This window comes from Homarus americanus, unplaced genomic scaffold, assembly GCF_018991925.1.
Source record: "Homarus americanus isolate GMGI-L3 unplaced genomic scaffold, GMGI_Hamer_2.0 scaffold31037, whole genome shotgun sequence".
Classification (NCBI taxonomy): domain Eukaryota; kingdom Metazoa; phylum Arthropoda; class Malacostraca; order Decapoda; family Nephropidae; genus Homarus; species Homarus americanus.
The window spans coordinates 7,630,785-7,644,384 of NW_024722227.1; the positions used below are offsets into that span (position 1 = coordinate 7,630,785).

General features: G+C 36.7%; 1 protein-coding gene across 1 annotated transcript in view; it reads right to left on the minus strand.

Annotated features, from left to right (window-relative positions):
• LOC121862355 (N-acetyltransferase ESCO2-like) overlaps window positions 1-13,600 on the minus strand; it is a 45,220-nt gene that overhangs the window by 14,787 nt on the left and 16,833 nt on the right. The window contains exons 6-9 of the mRNA XM_042360585.1: window positions 12,022-12,125; window positions 9,855-9,977; window positions 2,309-2,573; window positions 695-730 (exon numbers count right to left, since the gene is read on the minus strand). Of these exons, the coding sequence (XP_042216519.1) occupies window positions 695-730; window positions 2,309-2,573; window positions 9,855-9,977; window positions 12,022-12,125 (528 nt within the window). The remainder of the gene's footprint in view (window positions 1-694; window positions 731-2,308; window positions 2,574-9,854; window positions 9,978-12,021; window positions 12,126-13,600) is intronic.

Consider the following 13,600-nt stretch of genomic DNA (forward strand, 5'->3'; position numbering starts at 1 on the left):
ACGTAATAATAATAATAATAATAATAATAATAATAATAATAATAATAATAATATAATTAGTTCATAGTAAATAAATTTTTTCAAACAAAATACAAAATTAAAAATGAAATATCAATAACAACACTGATAATACAGTAATAATAATAATAATAAAGAACCATAAAGAAATACAAAAATGAAAAAAAGATCAATAGTGAGAAACAATATATGTATGTTGTGTTGTCAAAAGTAAGAGAAACAATTGAGACCCTACAATTGTGTGTAAATGAGGCAGAAAGTCAGATCAGCAACCTGGGACTTGGTAAAAAAAATTTTTGATGCGATATGGGAGCAGGGTCAACCATTAGACAACACATTATGCTTCCAATATCTTCCCAGGCGGTAGTACCTCCCTGTTTGACAGCTGCCTACTACCTATACATTTAAGATGTGAAATTAAGGTCCATCAAAGGAGATACAATTCAAGTTTATAAAACTACATTACATAAAGTATCAATTGTTTAAGAAAAAAAGTCACTGGACAAAATGCATGCAAGTGTCCATGAAGGAATCAATGTGTGTTGAGATATACTGTACAGTATAGTTACTGTGGTACCGTACTACAGTTTCAATAGACTACGTATGTGCAAAAAAAATGGAGGTCAACATTAAATTTAAAAATAAACCACAAAATACTGTATGAATTTTACTGCACCTTATGCTTTCGTGGTGATCTTCGGAGTCCCCCTCCCTAAAAAATGAAAAAAATTATTATTATTATTATTATATATACCGGGTATTATATATATTATATATACACACACACAGTGATCCTTCGGTTAACGAATTACCTTCCATAAGATTCTTCACTTCGGTTAACGAGCAAACCCTCGGTTAACGAATTCCTTACGAATTTTTCCCAACATGTTTTCGCCTGCATTTGGCTGCCCAACAGCTGTAGTATTAGTCTGCTAATACAGTAATCGGATTTAGGGCTTAAATTCCTTACCATTTTAGTAAATATCACAAAGGTTGTACTATTCAATTATTTTAAAAGTTTTATATTAAATGTTTTAAGGCTCAGAAGAAGCTGTGAATTCTAGAATTTTATTCTTTGCCATTTTTATATCATAAATTGTAGACTTTCCAATGTCGTATGTTTCCATTAGATCAGTATTGCTCACACCACGTTCTAGTTTCTTAATTATTTCAAGTTTGTCACTCAATTTCAATGTGTTCTTCTTTCTCTTCACACAACGAAGTTTATCTACTTTAGGAGCCATTATTATGGGCTTGTACAGTACTCTGTAAATGGAAAGAGTAGGACTCAAAATTACATACGTTGTCACCGTTTGATTGCTTGTTTTAAAGTGGCGACCGCGTGGTCGCTTGTTGTCACTGTGCAGCTGTGGCATTCACGCATGCACACAAAAGATTTAGTGCCTCAAATTTTATATTTCAGGACAAGCTAATTACAAAACAAACAAAATTAGCTACCTATAATTTACAATTACTTTTATTATTAGAATTATGTAAATTAATTTTTTTAAAGCAACTCCGTTCATTCAAGTTACCCACAAAAGCCCGCTAAATTTAAAAAGTTTGAGTTTTCGAAAAGTCCGGATTCTCGGGTGGTCCGGATTTCTGTACTTGAACTGTAGTTTTTTGCGCGCCAAACAGCCACTCAACACACCAAGCTTGGCGTCAGTTTGTTTACCAGTTCAGAGGAAGAAACATCTTATTTGAGACTCTTCAACATAAATGTTTTTTTTTGTTTCCAGTCAAATTATTGGTCATTTTGAAATATATTTTACATATTGATAATATATAGCACCGTGCAGTGTTGATTTAAAGAAAATAATTTTGAATTACACCAAGTGAACTAAAATTTTATGGGTGAAATGGCAGCATGGGATGACTTCTCTTCCACCCCCACTGCCTTCTCTTCTCCCTTCTCCTCCACCCCCATTCTAATTCCCATCATCATCATCAACCAGGAGCCTTTTACATGCACACCTCAAAGTAAGTGTACTTTACTGCATTTATTTTTAATACAGTATACTGTACAGTATAGTACTGTATTTAGTTTATATTTAATGTTTTGTTAATTCTATTACCGGTATACAGTACTTTGTATGTATACTTTTTCTGTGAATTGGAACCAATTACCCAATATCCCATTGAAATAATAGATTCGGTTTACGAACGACTCTGTGGAACGAATTGTATTCATTAACCGAGGGACCACTGTATATGTCTCATTTAATACTGTGTATAGCTTCCTAAAAGGCTTACTTAAATTTATTAAATAAATGTAAACTGTACAAACCAGTTTTTCATCAGATGTAAAATTTTCAGTTGCAGCCTCCACTTCATCCCAGTCTTTGAGAATAGACTCCATGTCCTGTAGCTCTTCACCAACAGATTCACTGGAGACATTCAACCCATTTTTTGAACCAGTCACTATCTTGCATTTTTTAGGTGATTTCTTGCGTTGATCACGCTGTTTCCCAGGTGATGGACTTGATGGCACACGAGTTGGAAGGGGACGAGGGTTGGCCTGCACCGATGGTAAAGACAAGGCTTCTTTTATACTGAAATAGAAGCATATATGTTGTTATAATACATTAAAGCAACAAAATTCTCTCCTTCATTCCTTGTAAATATAACTCATAATTAGACCCCATATGTTTAGGTGATTAAAAACCTTTAAAAGGGCAAAGTAATTGTAGTGAAAAGATCTGTAAATGTTGTTTTTGTTCAATCCAGAATGCGACGCCTAGCTTATACCTAGTTATGTTAATGCCTAGCTTTTTTTTTTTTAACTCCTATACATTTTAAATTTTTCTGCTACAATACAGGAGGGACTCATGTGCATTACCTCCACCTCCCTGGGAAGGTGCTAGCTCACTAAAGGGTTGGTTTACCCACGACCTAACTAGAACGGGTCTGCCAAAATGCAGCTTTTGGGTAGAGCTTATTATAATAAATTAATTTTCCAAGAGATGAAAACAAAATTTAGTGCTGTACTGTACTCCATATCAGTGAACACATACGGTAATATTATAAGCAAAGCATTAGTAACTAAATCACACTGGTGCTGTGATTGAATAAAATAAATTACCAGACCATTAAATTTCATACAGCCAACAAAAAAATGAAGGCTTTACTGAATGAAGTAATGTTAATACAGTCAACCCTCGATTTACGCGGTCCCACATTCCGCGTTTTCACGTTTACGCGGTACCCTGCTGAAACCGGAATGCTCACATTCCGCGGTGCGTGTACCCCTTTACGCGGAGAGCGGCTGGCGAGCCGCGCCATTTTTGGATCCAAACCTTCCGCCATCCGCCATGTTGTGTAAGCGGCGCGAGCAGGGTGCGCACAAGGTCGCCCAGTCATCAAAACATTACCGAGTTCTTCACCCGCCACCCACCACAGCCGGCCCAAGTCAGTGATAGTGATAATTACAGTGAGGATATGGACTTATATGGACTTTGAGGGGTTTGACAAAGAGGCCCTGCAAGCCTCTGTGGTGGATAGAGATACAATTGATACAGGTGAGGGCCAATAATCTGCCCTCTGCCTCGGAACCAACCCCCCATCCCCGTGTGCCCAGCCATCTTTTCTACTAATGTAAGTGTTAAAAAACCTAATATTATTGATATTTCTCTTAATTATTAATTGTGTGTGCATACCATCATAAAATTAAGAAGTTATTTTTACTACAACGTAGGTATTGTGTCTGAAAAAGTGGAGTTTGGGGGTCAGCCCGGTCTCTATTTCAATTAATCCCATATGTTATGTTGTTCACTTTACGTGGTACCCTGTGGGTTGAATTAACCGAATAAAGTGAGGGTTGACTGTATTTCAATACTTCATCACTGCAAGCATGTATTGACCAAATATAAACTGTAGATATTTCAGCTTCAGCATTCCTTTTCTGGCCCAGTCCGCTTGCTATGCTCTATAATTGCATGTACAACATTAGCCTTACTCATGTTTGCATTGTTACAAGTGACCTGAAGCATAGTCAGTCCTTCCTTCTTAAGTGCATCAGCTTCAGACAGATTTGCATTAGCAATCTCGAGATACTTATTAGGTGATTGGGCTATCTATTGACATTTTTGCATTTCACCCGAGAAGGTTTCATATTTTTTTTTTGTGTTTCCACAAGTTGGTCAGGTTTAGTTCTAACATTTTTAACAACTTAACACAGTGCAAGAGTTATTGGTACATATTCTCTTGTTCTCATATTTCCTAATGAATGAAAAAACTGTCAATCAAAATTTCATTTGACATTTGAGTTCTTGCAGAAGTCATCACAGCCTTATCTTCACTGAAGGATCTATCTACATCAGCACTGCTGTGTAAGAGAGTCAAACAGATTTTGACAAGCATTTCAAGGGTAGGCTATTTTGAGACCATTAATTGCCTTTCTGCTGAAAACTTTTATTATGGACTTCTCTCTACAAATAATCTGTTAGCTGGGGATTATACACCTAACAGACCCCCGATATAATGGACTTTCCTCTCCAAATAGTTCATTAAATAGAGGTTTCACTGCATGTACTGTATGTCAATTGTCAGAATGTAGATCATCATTTGGAGTTTCTCAACTAACTTGAAATATATTGTCTCATTTATCTACCACCTGAACTGAAATAGGGCCCATTCTTCTGTTAACAGTTCAACTTGAAATGCCTTCCATTCATTATTAACACTTTCTATTTTAGGATGAGGAAAAAATTTAATGCTCACAGCCAACTGTTAAATAGCTCCAACTGACCAATCAGATGGAGCACTTGGAGGTCCCATAGGAAAAGATTCCCACAAAGCCAAGACAAACTATTTGAAGAAGGTACGTGCCCGACTGTGGAATGTCTGACATCCATATCAGAGATTCTCCACCGATAAATATCTCAAGTGTCTTTGAAGCTTCATATCCAAAGTGTGGAGTTGTCAAGTAGTTTTCATTTCTTTCAGTGTTGATATTGTAGAGTTCATTGCCAAATTTTGTTCCAACCACTTTAGGCTTTAGGAAATGGCAAAGTAATGTAAACAATTAGCATGGAGAGCTCAATATACTGTACAGAATGTAGATAAGCAGTGCTTCACTCTGTAACAGCTTTGTTACTCTTGTAAATGCTGACATGACATTTCAGGAATTGTATTTCTACAACAAGCAAATTGTTCTTCAAAGTCTTGGAGTGCTTCTTGATTCATTCATTATTCTTACAGGTTTGGTCACAAAGAAAATGTAGTACAGTGGCCCCTCCAATAACGAGCTCAATTGGTTCCAGAGTCACTCGTTAACTGAATCTATTATTTCAATGGGATATTGGGTAATTGGTTCCAACTCACATAATTCCCTTAAAATGAATTAAAAAGTACATACAAAGTACAGTGACCCCTCGTTTAACGAAATTTCGGTTAACGAACTGCCTTCCATAAGGATCTTAAATTCGGTTAACGAACAAAAATTCGGTTAACGAATTTCTTACGAACCGACCTCAACATGTTTTCGCTTGCACTGACCGGGCAACCAACTTTAGTATCAGTCCGCCAATACATTAATCGGTTCTAGGGCTTAAATTCCTTACTATTTTAGTAAATATCAAGAAGTTTATGCTATTCAATAATGTTAAAAGTTTAATATTCAATTTTTTAATCATTTTAACAATTATTGAACATAATTGAAGGTAAAGAGACTAGTTTAATGCGCGGCATCCAGCCTCTTAACACAGCAAACAGGCATTAGTCTCTCTCTGTTTTCACTGGAGGTAACATCTTGCTTGAGACTCTCTTCAACTAAATGCTTTTTTTCTGTGTTTCCAAGCAAATTATTGGTCATTTTGAAATATATTTTACATATTGACAATATATAATGCAGTGCAGTGTTGATTTAAAGAAAATAATCTTGAATTACACCAAGAGAGCTAAAATTTTATGGGTGAAATGGCGCCATGGGGTGACTTCTCTTCCACCCCAATGCCTTCTCTTCTTCCTTCTCCTCCACCCCCATTCTAAATCCCATCATCATCATCATCATCCAGGAGCCTTCTACATACACACCTAAAAGTAAGTGAACTTTTCTCCCATTTTTGTTGAATTTAGAAAATTTTCGGTGAGCTGGAACCAATTACCCAAGAACCCATTGAAACAATGGTTTCGGTTAACGAACTTTTTGGTTAACGAACGACCTTCTGAAACGGATTGAGTTCGTTAACCGAGGGGTCACTGTACTGTATACCGGTAATAGAATTAACAAAACATTAAATATAAACAAAATACAGTACTGTACTGTATACTGTACAATAATAATAATAATAAATATATATATTTTAACACTTAGAGGTGTGTATGTAAATTCCTGGTGGCTTTGCTTACATAGCGGCAGCGCAAACAGCCGATTGTAGACACAGTCGACGACGACATGCCATATTCTTTACAGAGTGCATTGGTTCTAATGCCTTCTTCATATTTATTCACATTTCTTGTTTCATTTAAATTGAAATCGCCTTGCAAGATTTCTTCGGACCCATGCTTGATAATTTCACCCAAAAAATTTTAAGTTAAAAAAAAATTTATTTAACTAATTCCAATTTTTTTTATTGAAACCAACACTGCACTGTATATTAACAATATGTTAACCAAATTTGAAAATGACCAATTATTCTTTATGTAAAAATGCAAAAATATTCAAGAGCACAACTTTCTCGCTGTTCACTCCACTGGAAACAGAGGTAAACTTAGAGCCAATTATTGGCGGACGAGTCGATCAGCTGATGTGCTCACCAAAACGTGTTTCTCATTAGGCTGTCTTATATAGAATTTGTACTCGTTAATAGAACTGATAGTCCTTACGGGAGGTAACTCGTTAACTGAAATCTCACAAATTGAACCGCTCGTTAATGGAGGGTCCACTGTACAATAGCAGGAAGTTGTTTAAGGTGACCAGTTACAACTTCGAAGGTGAGCCACCAATTTGATACATAACACAGAAACAAGTGGTATTTTTTTTTTACTTTTTTCTGAACTTTCTAAAAATCCTTTCATCTTATTGGAGTAGCCTGTAAGTAGAACTCAGTACTGAGTTGTTCAACATTAAGAAACCTGTCATAAGCAGCTGCAAAAGCCATTGTGCACTTTGTGAATAATGCAAATAGCTGCAGTACTAATGTCCACAATGTGGGGATTTAGTACTGCCTTTTCCTGCTTTGTTTATGCTTTCATTACATTTGGTCCACCACTGGATATCTGCAGAAGTTTGCGAGTGTACAGTGCAGTAAACACTTCAGCAATTTTTTTCATAGAGAATAACAGCTTGGGGCTTGTCAATAGTGATGGCAGTAAGATGACAAACACTTTTTTGTTGTTCAGAGAAGTACCTGACCAAAACTTCCAATTGTCGCCAGTATGACAGTTGTCGTCTCTTCAATCTCTAGTGTATGCTAAAGCAAATTTTTGAATTCGTTTCAATTAATATACACTGAAATGTGGTCAAAGTTCATCTGATACTATATTTAACTTGCTACATAGCAATTACAATTCATTATAGCAGCAACTTTTGAATCTGGAATGAAAATGGGAGACTTGTAAAAAATTTTGCAAACATGAGCTGGTACAGTATATGGGCTACTGCAATTGTTGTGTATCAAATGGATTCAGTAGCAGTCACTTGATCTACAATTGACAATGTAGGCTTACAAGATGATACACAGCTGGAGCTCTTTACAATGCTTATTTGGGAAGTCTTGAGTTGTTTTAGATGTCCATTTTCATCACAGTATTTCTTGGCATTTGCAATGTGAGAAAGGTTCTTTAAATGACAAATCCCTGCATCATGCCCTCGTAATTTTTTTTTGTTATTCCAAGCCATCATGTAACATCAGATATGTGAAAATGTTTAGGTTGTCATCTTTCTCTACCAATAGTGATGTCCCACAGGGTTCTGTTCTTTCACCCACTCTCTTCCTTCTTTTTATCAACGATTTACTTCACACTACGACTAATTCTATCCATTCTTACGCTGATGATTCTACCCTTAACTCTTCTTCACACTTCTCCCTTCCCCCTAATTCTCAAACTAGATCTATTTCTAGAGCGGATATCATTTCATCTATCAATGTGGATCTGTGCAGCATCTCCGAATGGGGAGGTAGAAACTTGGTTAAATTCAATAGTAATAAAACACAGTATTTACCAATTACACTTTCCAAATTAGATGATCTCCCACCAATCACTTTTCAGGACGCAATCATTCTGCCAAATTCTAAAATAGATATGCAAGGCCTCTCCATTTCCTCTAAAATGTCAGGGAAGCCACACATCCACAACATTGTTAAAGCTGCCTCCCAAAAGCTGGGAATGCTGTACATATGCCATAGCTACTTCACTCCTGAACAGTTCAAGTATATAAGGGATTCATTCATCCTAACTTGGGAATACTGCTCTCCTATCTGGGGTGACTCTTATTAACTCTTCTCCTTTAGTTGATAATCTCCCTTCCCTTTCTCTTTGCTGCAATGTTGCTTCACTCTCTCTTTTTTACAGGTACTTTGGCAGGCAATGTTTGGCGGATTTGGCATTGTGTACCGCCGGCAAGGCCGTGGGCTCGTAACACTCGTCTTGCCCGCGGTGCCCACCGTTTCTCTGTAGATGTCGGTCACACTAGAATAACCAGTTATAGTAGATCCTTCTTTCCTCACACAGCCAAACTGTAGAATGCTCTGCCTTCTTCTGTGTTTCCACACTTATACTATCTGTCTCACTTCCCAAAGCTGGTTTTCTGGCATCTTCTTGGTGTAGATTAATATAACATTTTCCCTTTCTATTTTTATTTTCTCTTTGCTCTTATTTTTTCGCCCCCTAGGCCCAGTTGTGGGTTAATGACCTGTGTCCAGGTGGGCTATTCCTCGTTAAAAACAAACACGCCCTGTCTCTCTCAAAACCCATATTTTTTCTTTCATCATATTCTGTATAATACAGCACTTATTTTGTGCACAACACTCGTAGTGCATTATTGCACATTATGATGCATACATACCAACACCGGTGGCATGGATGGAGAAGCCAATAACGACACAAATTTGTTCCACTAAAAGGAATTTCATTATAAGGAATGATTACTGTATATGGCAATTCCCAAATACAGGTGTCTGCAGATAGTTTAATTTCTTTCAGTATTCATAAAGAACAGATTTATGGTGAAGGGGCATCAACACGGTAAGGGTTAAAACAAAAGTTCATTCTGTGGTGTTGTACCATAGTTTTTCCAAGATGACTTTGCAGTCCAAATAATCACCACTACTTAAGTCTCCTGCTCACCACGAACACCTCATGCATGTGTTGGTGATGCACTCCTACCTGATACATGTGTAATGTGGAGAAGCACTTATAATTCGCTTTCCTCCTGGTGTCTCTGCACTTCTCCTGTGCTGATGACTAGTTTATCAGTGTCACTATTGCTGAAGCTCAAACACTCCTATTTTCAAATTAATTTAGTGAATCTACCAGTTCTTCAATCTCATCTTCACACTTGACTCCCATAACATTTTACTTATTTTTTTCTGGGCATCAAGGCAACATTGCTGCAACCAGGGGTCTTTCAGCACCAAGTGTCACTGGAAATGCCAGAAAATTCTTCCATGATCACAAAAAATTCCTCATTGGTGCAGGGAGGAATCAAAATGGGAAGCCAAAGTTGCAATGAATATATAGATGATCACCTTGGTTGTGGGACAATAAGCGCTCATCATCTATTTACGATCACCAACGTTTAAGGGCTAAGCCTATTACAAATTCTGCAGACTTTAGCTATTACACCTGAAAAAGATTTTAACTGTTCTAGAAGCAAACATTCAAGAACCAACCTTTGGGATTTGTTTGGCGGTTCAAAATACTGCTCCAGTTGATCCTCAAGACGGCCAACATTCTTCTTTATGAAGGCTCCCTCACGTTGCTTTAGTGTTAGGTCCCCATACCTAGCAGCCAGTCTACAAAAATTTCATATAAATACTCTATTAAACTGCATAAAGTTCAAACCTAGTTCTTGATAGAGGTTACAAAAAAATAAAAAAGACAGAGATATTAAGAATGAGAAACTGTCCCAACAGTTTATGGCTGGACAATAGGCTGGTCATTAAAGATTGAGACAGGTAACATAAATTTGACCCTTATGTACAAAATTGATACTGTACACACCTAAATTAAAATCTAAATTCAGTTTTATTCCCCCCTCATTTTTGATGGAGAATATTAATACAGTACACTACTCAAATGTCTGTGTATTTACACAGCAGCGTAGAAGTTTAATTTCACCCCTCTTGTGTGTTGAGAGAGAGAGATTGTCTGATAAATCAACTTACAACAGACAAAGCATCCTGACCAGCACTGAGAGGAAATAGTAAACAGCCAAAATGGCACTTCCGCTCGGTGAATACTTTCATAGGTGGCGTCATTTATGTACAGGAATACCTCGCTATTCATAAACTTGCTTGCCTGCAATAAGTAGTTTAACACCCCTATTTGATATTCGCAAAGCATTCACAAATGAAAAATTATGATACCCTGCAGTAATACAGTGAAACCTCTAAAATTCGAACCTCAAAAATTCAGATACATCTAAAATTCGAATAGCATCTGATTAAAAATAAGTGCCAAAATTTTAGGTTTCGAATTTGAAAATATCACCATAATAATTCAAGCTTTCAAATGCGATCATAATGCTGAGCACAACAAGCGCATCCGGGTTCCAAGACATGCTAGGTCACACATTGTATCCAGTACAGTGAAGGTGGATGGAGACGGAGTGTTGTACAGTACAGTATTTGGAGACTGTACTGGAGACTGGCAAGATTACATGGAGACCACTGTAGCTATAATGTTCTAAATATATTAGAATAAATGTTGTTGAATATAAATACTGTACAATAATACTTTTAATTTATTATACCTATTGCTTATTGACAGTTTTTAGATATGTAAATAATTTTTGTAGCATGTTTTGATACAACAATTTGCTCTGGCACTTCCATACATCCAAAATTTTTATACTTCGTGGGCCCATGCAATTCGAATTTTCGAGGTTGCGCTGTATTTCAAACCGGGCGGGTTAACCACAGTTCTCATATTTCAACATAAAGCCCACTCAACACAAGAGCGCTTTTTTCCCCCAAGCGTACAGGCCTGCATAGTTTAGAAATTAATGAAGTTCAATGGGATGGAGAATACACATGAAAATTCACACCCATCCTCCCGTCTCACCTTTCTTACTCAACCCAAAAATGTGTATAGCCTGCCTAGGGGTAACTGAAGCTCCTTGGGAGTCAAATTTTTAGATGGAGAAAAACGGAGACTATATGCACTGCCATGCAAGGCAAACACTTTGAAAGTCGATAAAAAAAAATAAAAATAAAAAATCGGCTTCATAAAAGCATAAGTAATCATCATAGGAATACAAATAATTCAAGGATTTATTAACACAGTTCACATGGTGTGAGTAGTTTACTGTGAACTGTTTTCATAACACAATGTGAGGCACCCCAAGTCTAACAATTTCGAAATGGAGAAAAAATTAAGAAATCTTCTTATTTCAGTGTACTGTATACAAACCCCTTCACTAAGGAGATGCCACTTTAATATTTTATTTGGCTAATGCCAGACAATTTTATTCACCTATTAAAGAGCAAGTCTTTACATCAGCAATATATGCTGAGACTAGAAACTACAGTACCTGTACTACTTGCATACTGTATTTATATTTTCATAAAAATATTTACCAAATTTGGATCTTTAAAACACATCTAACAAGTGAACACATAACTGGGAAAAAGCAGCATATTGTACAGTATTGTTATCTAATCACTGACAAATTACCTTTACTTATACACCCACATAAACCTATGGAACAGTAAACAAGTTCAAGCTGTGTGGATGCAAGAACAAATGGAAGATCCTACACAGGCACCTCTCTCTGCGGTGGCCATTAGGTAAATTAGGTGGGTAGGTGAATATAATGGTAAAACAATAAGAACTCACTTTATGTTCTTGCCAATTTGAACAGTAGCAGCAGCACGAGACCGGCTAGTGAAAAATTTTCCATTTTTTGATTCCAGTAGAAAACTATCATCTCCATCTTGTTCCTGGAATCCAAGAATATATAAAATAAAATTCAAATACAATTAAAAAATCTCTCAAACCTGGAAAAAACTCCCTCATCCCCAGAATTTTCCAGGTATTGGGAAATTTTCTGGAAAATGTGCCCCTTCCACCAAAAATCTTTCCAATATATACAGTCATCCCTTGGTTATCACGCCTAATTGGGACAGCGCCAAGTGCGTGATAACGAAAAATGCAATAACGAAAGTACAGAACCTATGGGATTTATTCTAATTGGTTCCAGGCACCCAAGACCCAACCCCAATTTTCCCATTTTAGGAACCATTTAGGCCCACTAAAGATATACAGTATACAATATAATGTTATGGTAAGTATCAGACACACACATAGGCATGGCTAGGTTTATTACAAAGTGATGAAAAGGGTACAATCAATACTGTAGTCCACAAAACATGTAGCTATGCTTTCTTTATTTGAGTCCCCCATCTGAGGAGTCCGTTTTCTCATTGCTTCAGGACGCCCGACTCATCCGTTTTCCCTCAATCTTAAGAGTGCACCAGAAACTTCATTATTCCTTAGTAATGACACAGAATTTGAAATTGCAATGGGTTGCAATTGTTGAGGCAACTTAGATATGTCTGATTACAGTATATGTTATTGTCAATTTGTAGGTGAAAGATTTTATCCTCAATAGATGTAGGTGAAGCAAATGGGTAAAAACACCTGGAGGCAACTGCGTGATAACGAAATTCTCGGCTTGAAAAATGCGATATAACAGGTGTGCAGATTTTAATGGAGGCGTGATAATGAAAATTGCAATAACCAAGGGATGACTGTATCTGTGTGTATATATATATATATATATATATATATATATTTCATGTAGATCCACAATGAAAATGTGGATAAGATAAACCTTGATAAAATCACACGGGGAAAAGGGAAACAACGGAGCAACTTAGCTTTCATCTTTATTCAAGACATCTTCAGAGGCAACTGGATTACATGGACAGAGAGGCTTAAATATACAGGGTGACCTTATTAAACATGAGGTCAGGTCATAATGATGTCATCCACTAATCCCCACGCCAACACCAACACACACGTAGAGGAGCTTAAGAGAAAGGGGCGACGTGACTAGTCAGGTCAGGTCAAAAATAAGGGACCCACTAAATAACTATCATACATCTAGCTCCAAGGTTTTCAAAGCATTTTTAACCGTGGGCCACAGACAAATAAATTTATGTAACATATTATCAGTTTTGTACTGACCATCACTAAGGTTTATTGATTTTAATTCCTTAATCAAACTTGCTTCAACCAGAAGTCTTTCTGTGACGCAAGATGATTTGAATACTTCTAAGCTTTTTTCCCAAGCAATGGGATGATTATTATTCCTAACATGAACGAATAGGGCACTGCTTTCAGATGCTGTTCTGTGGTTATCAGCATAAACATGGAACATGAGCATCCCCAGTGATTTATTTGCATGTGTGTT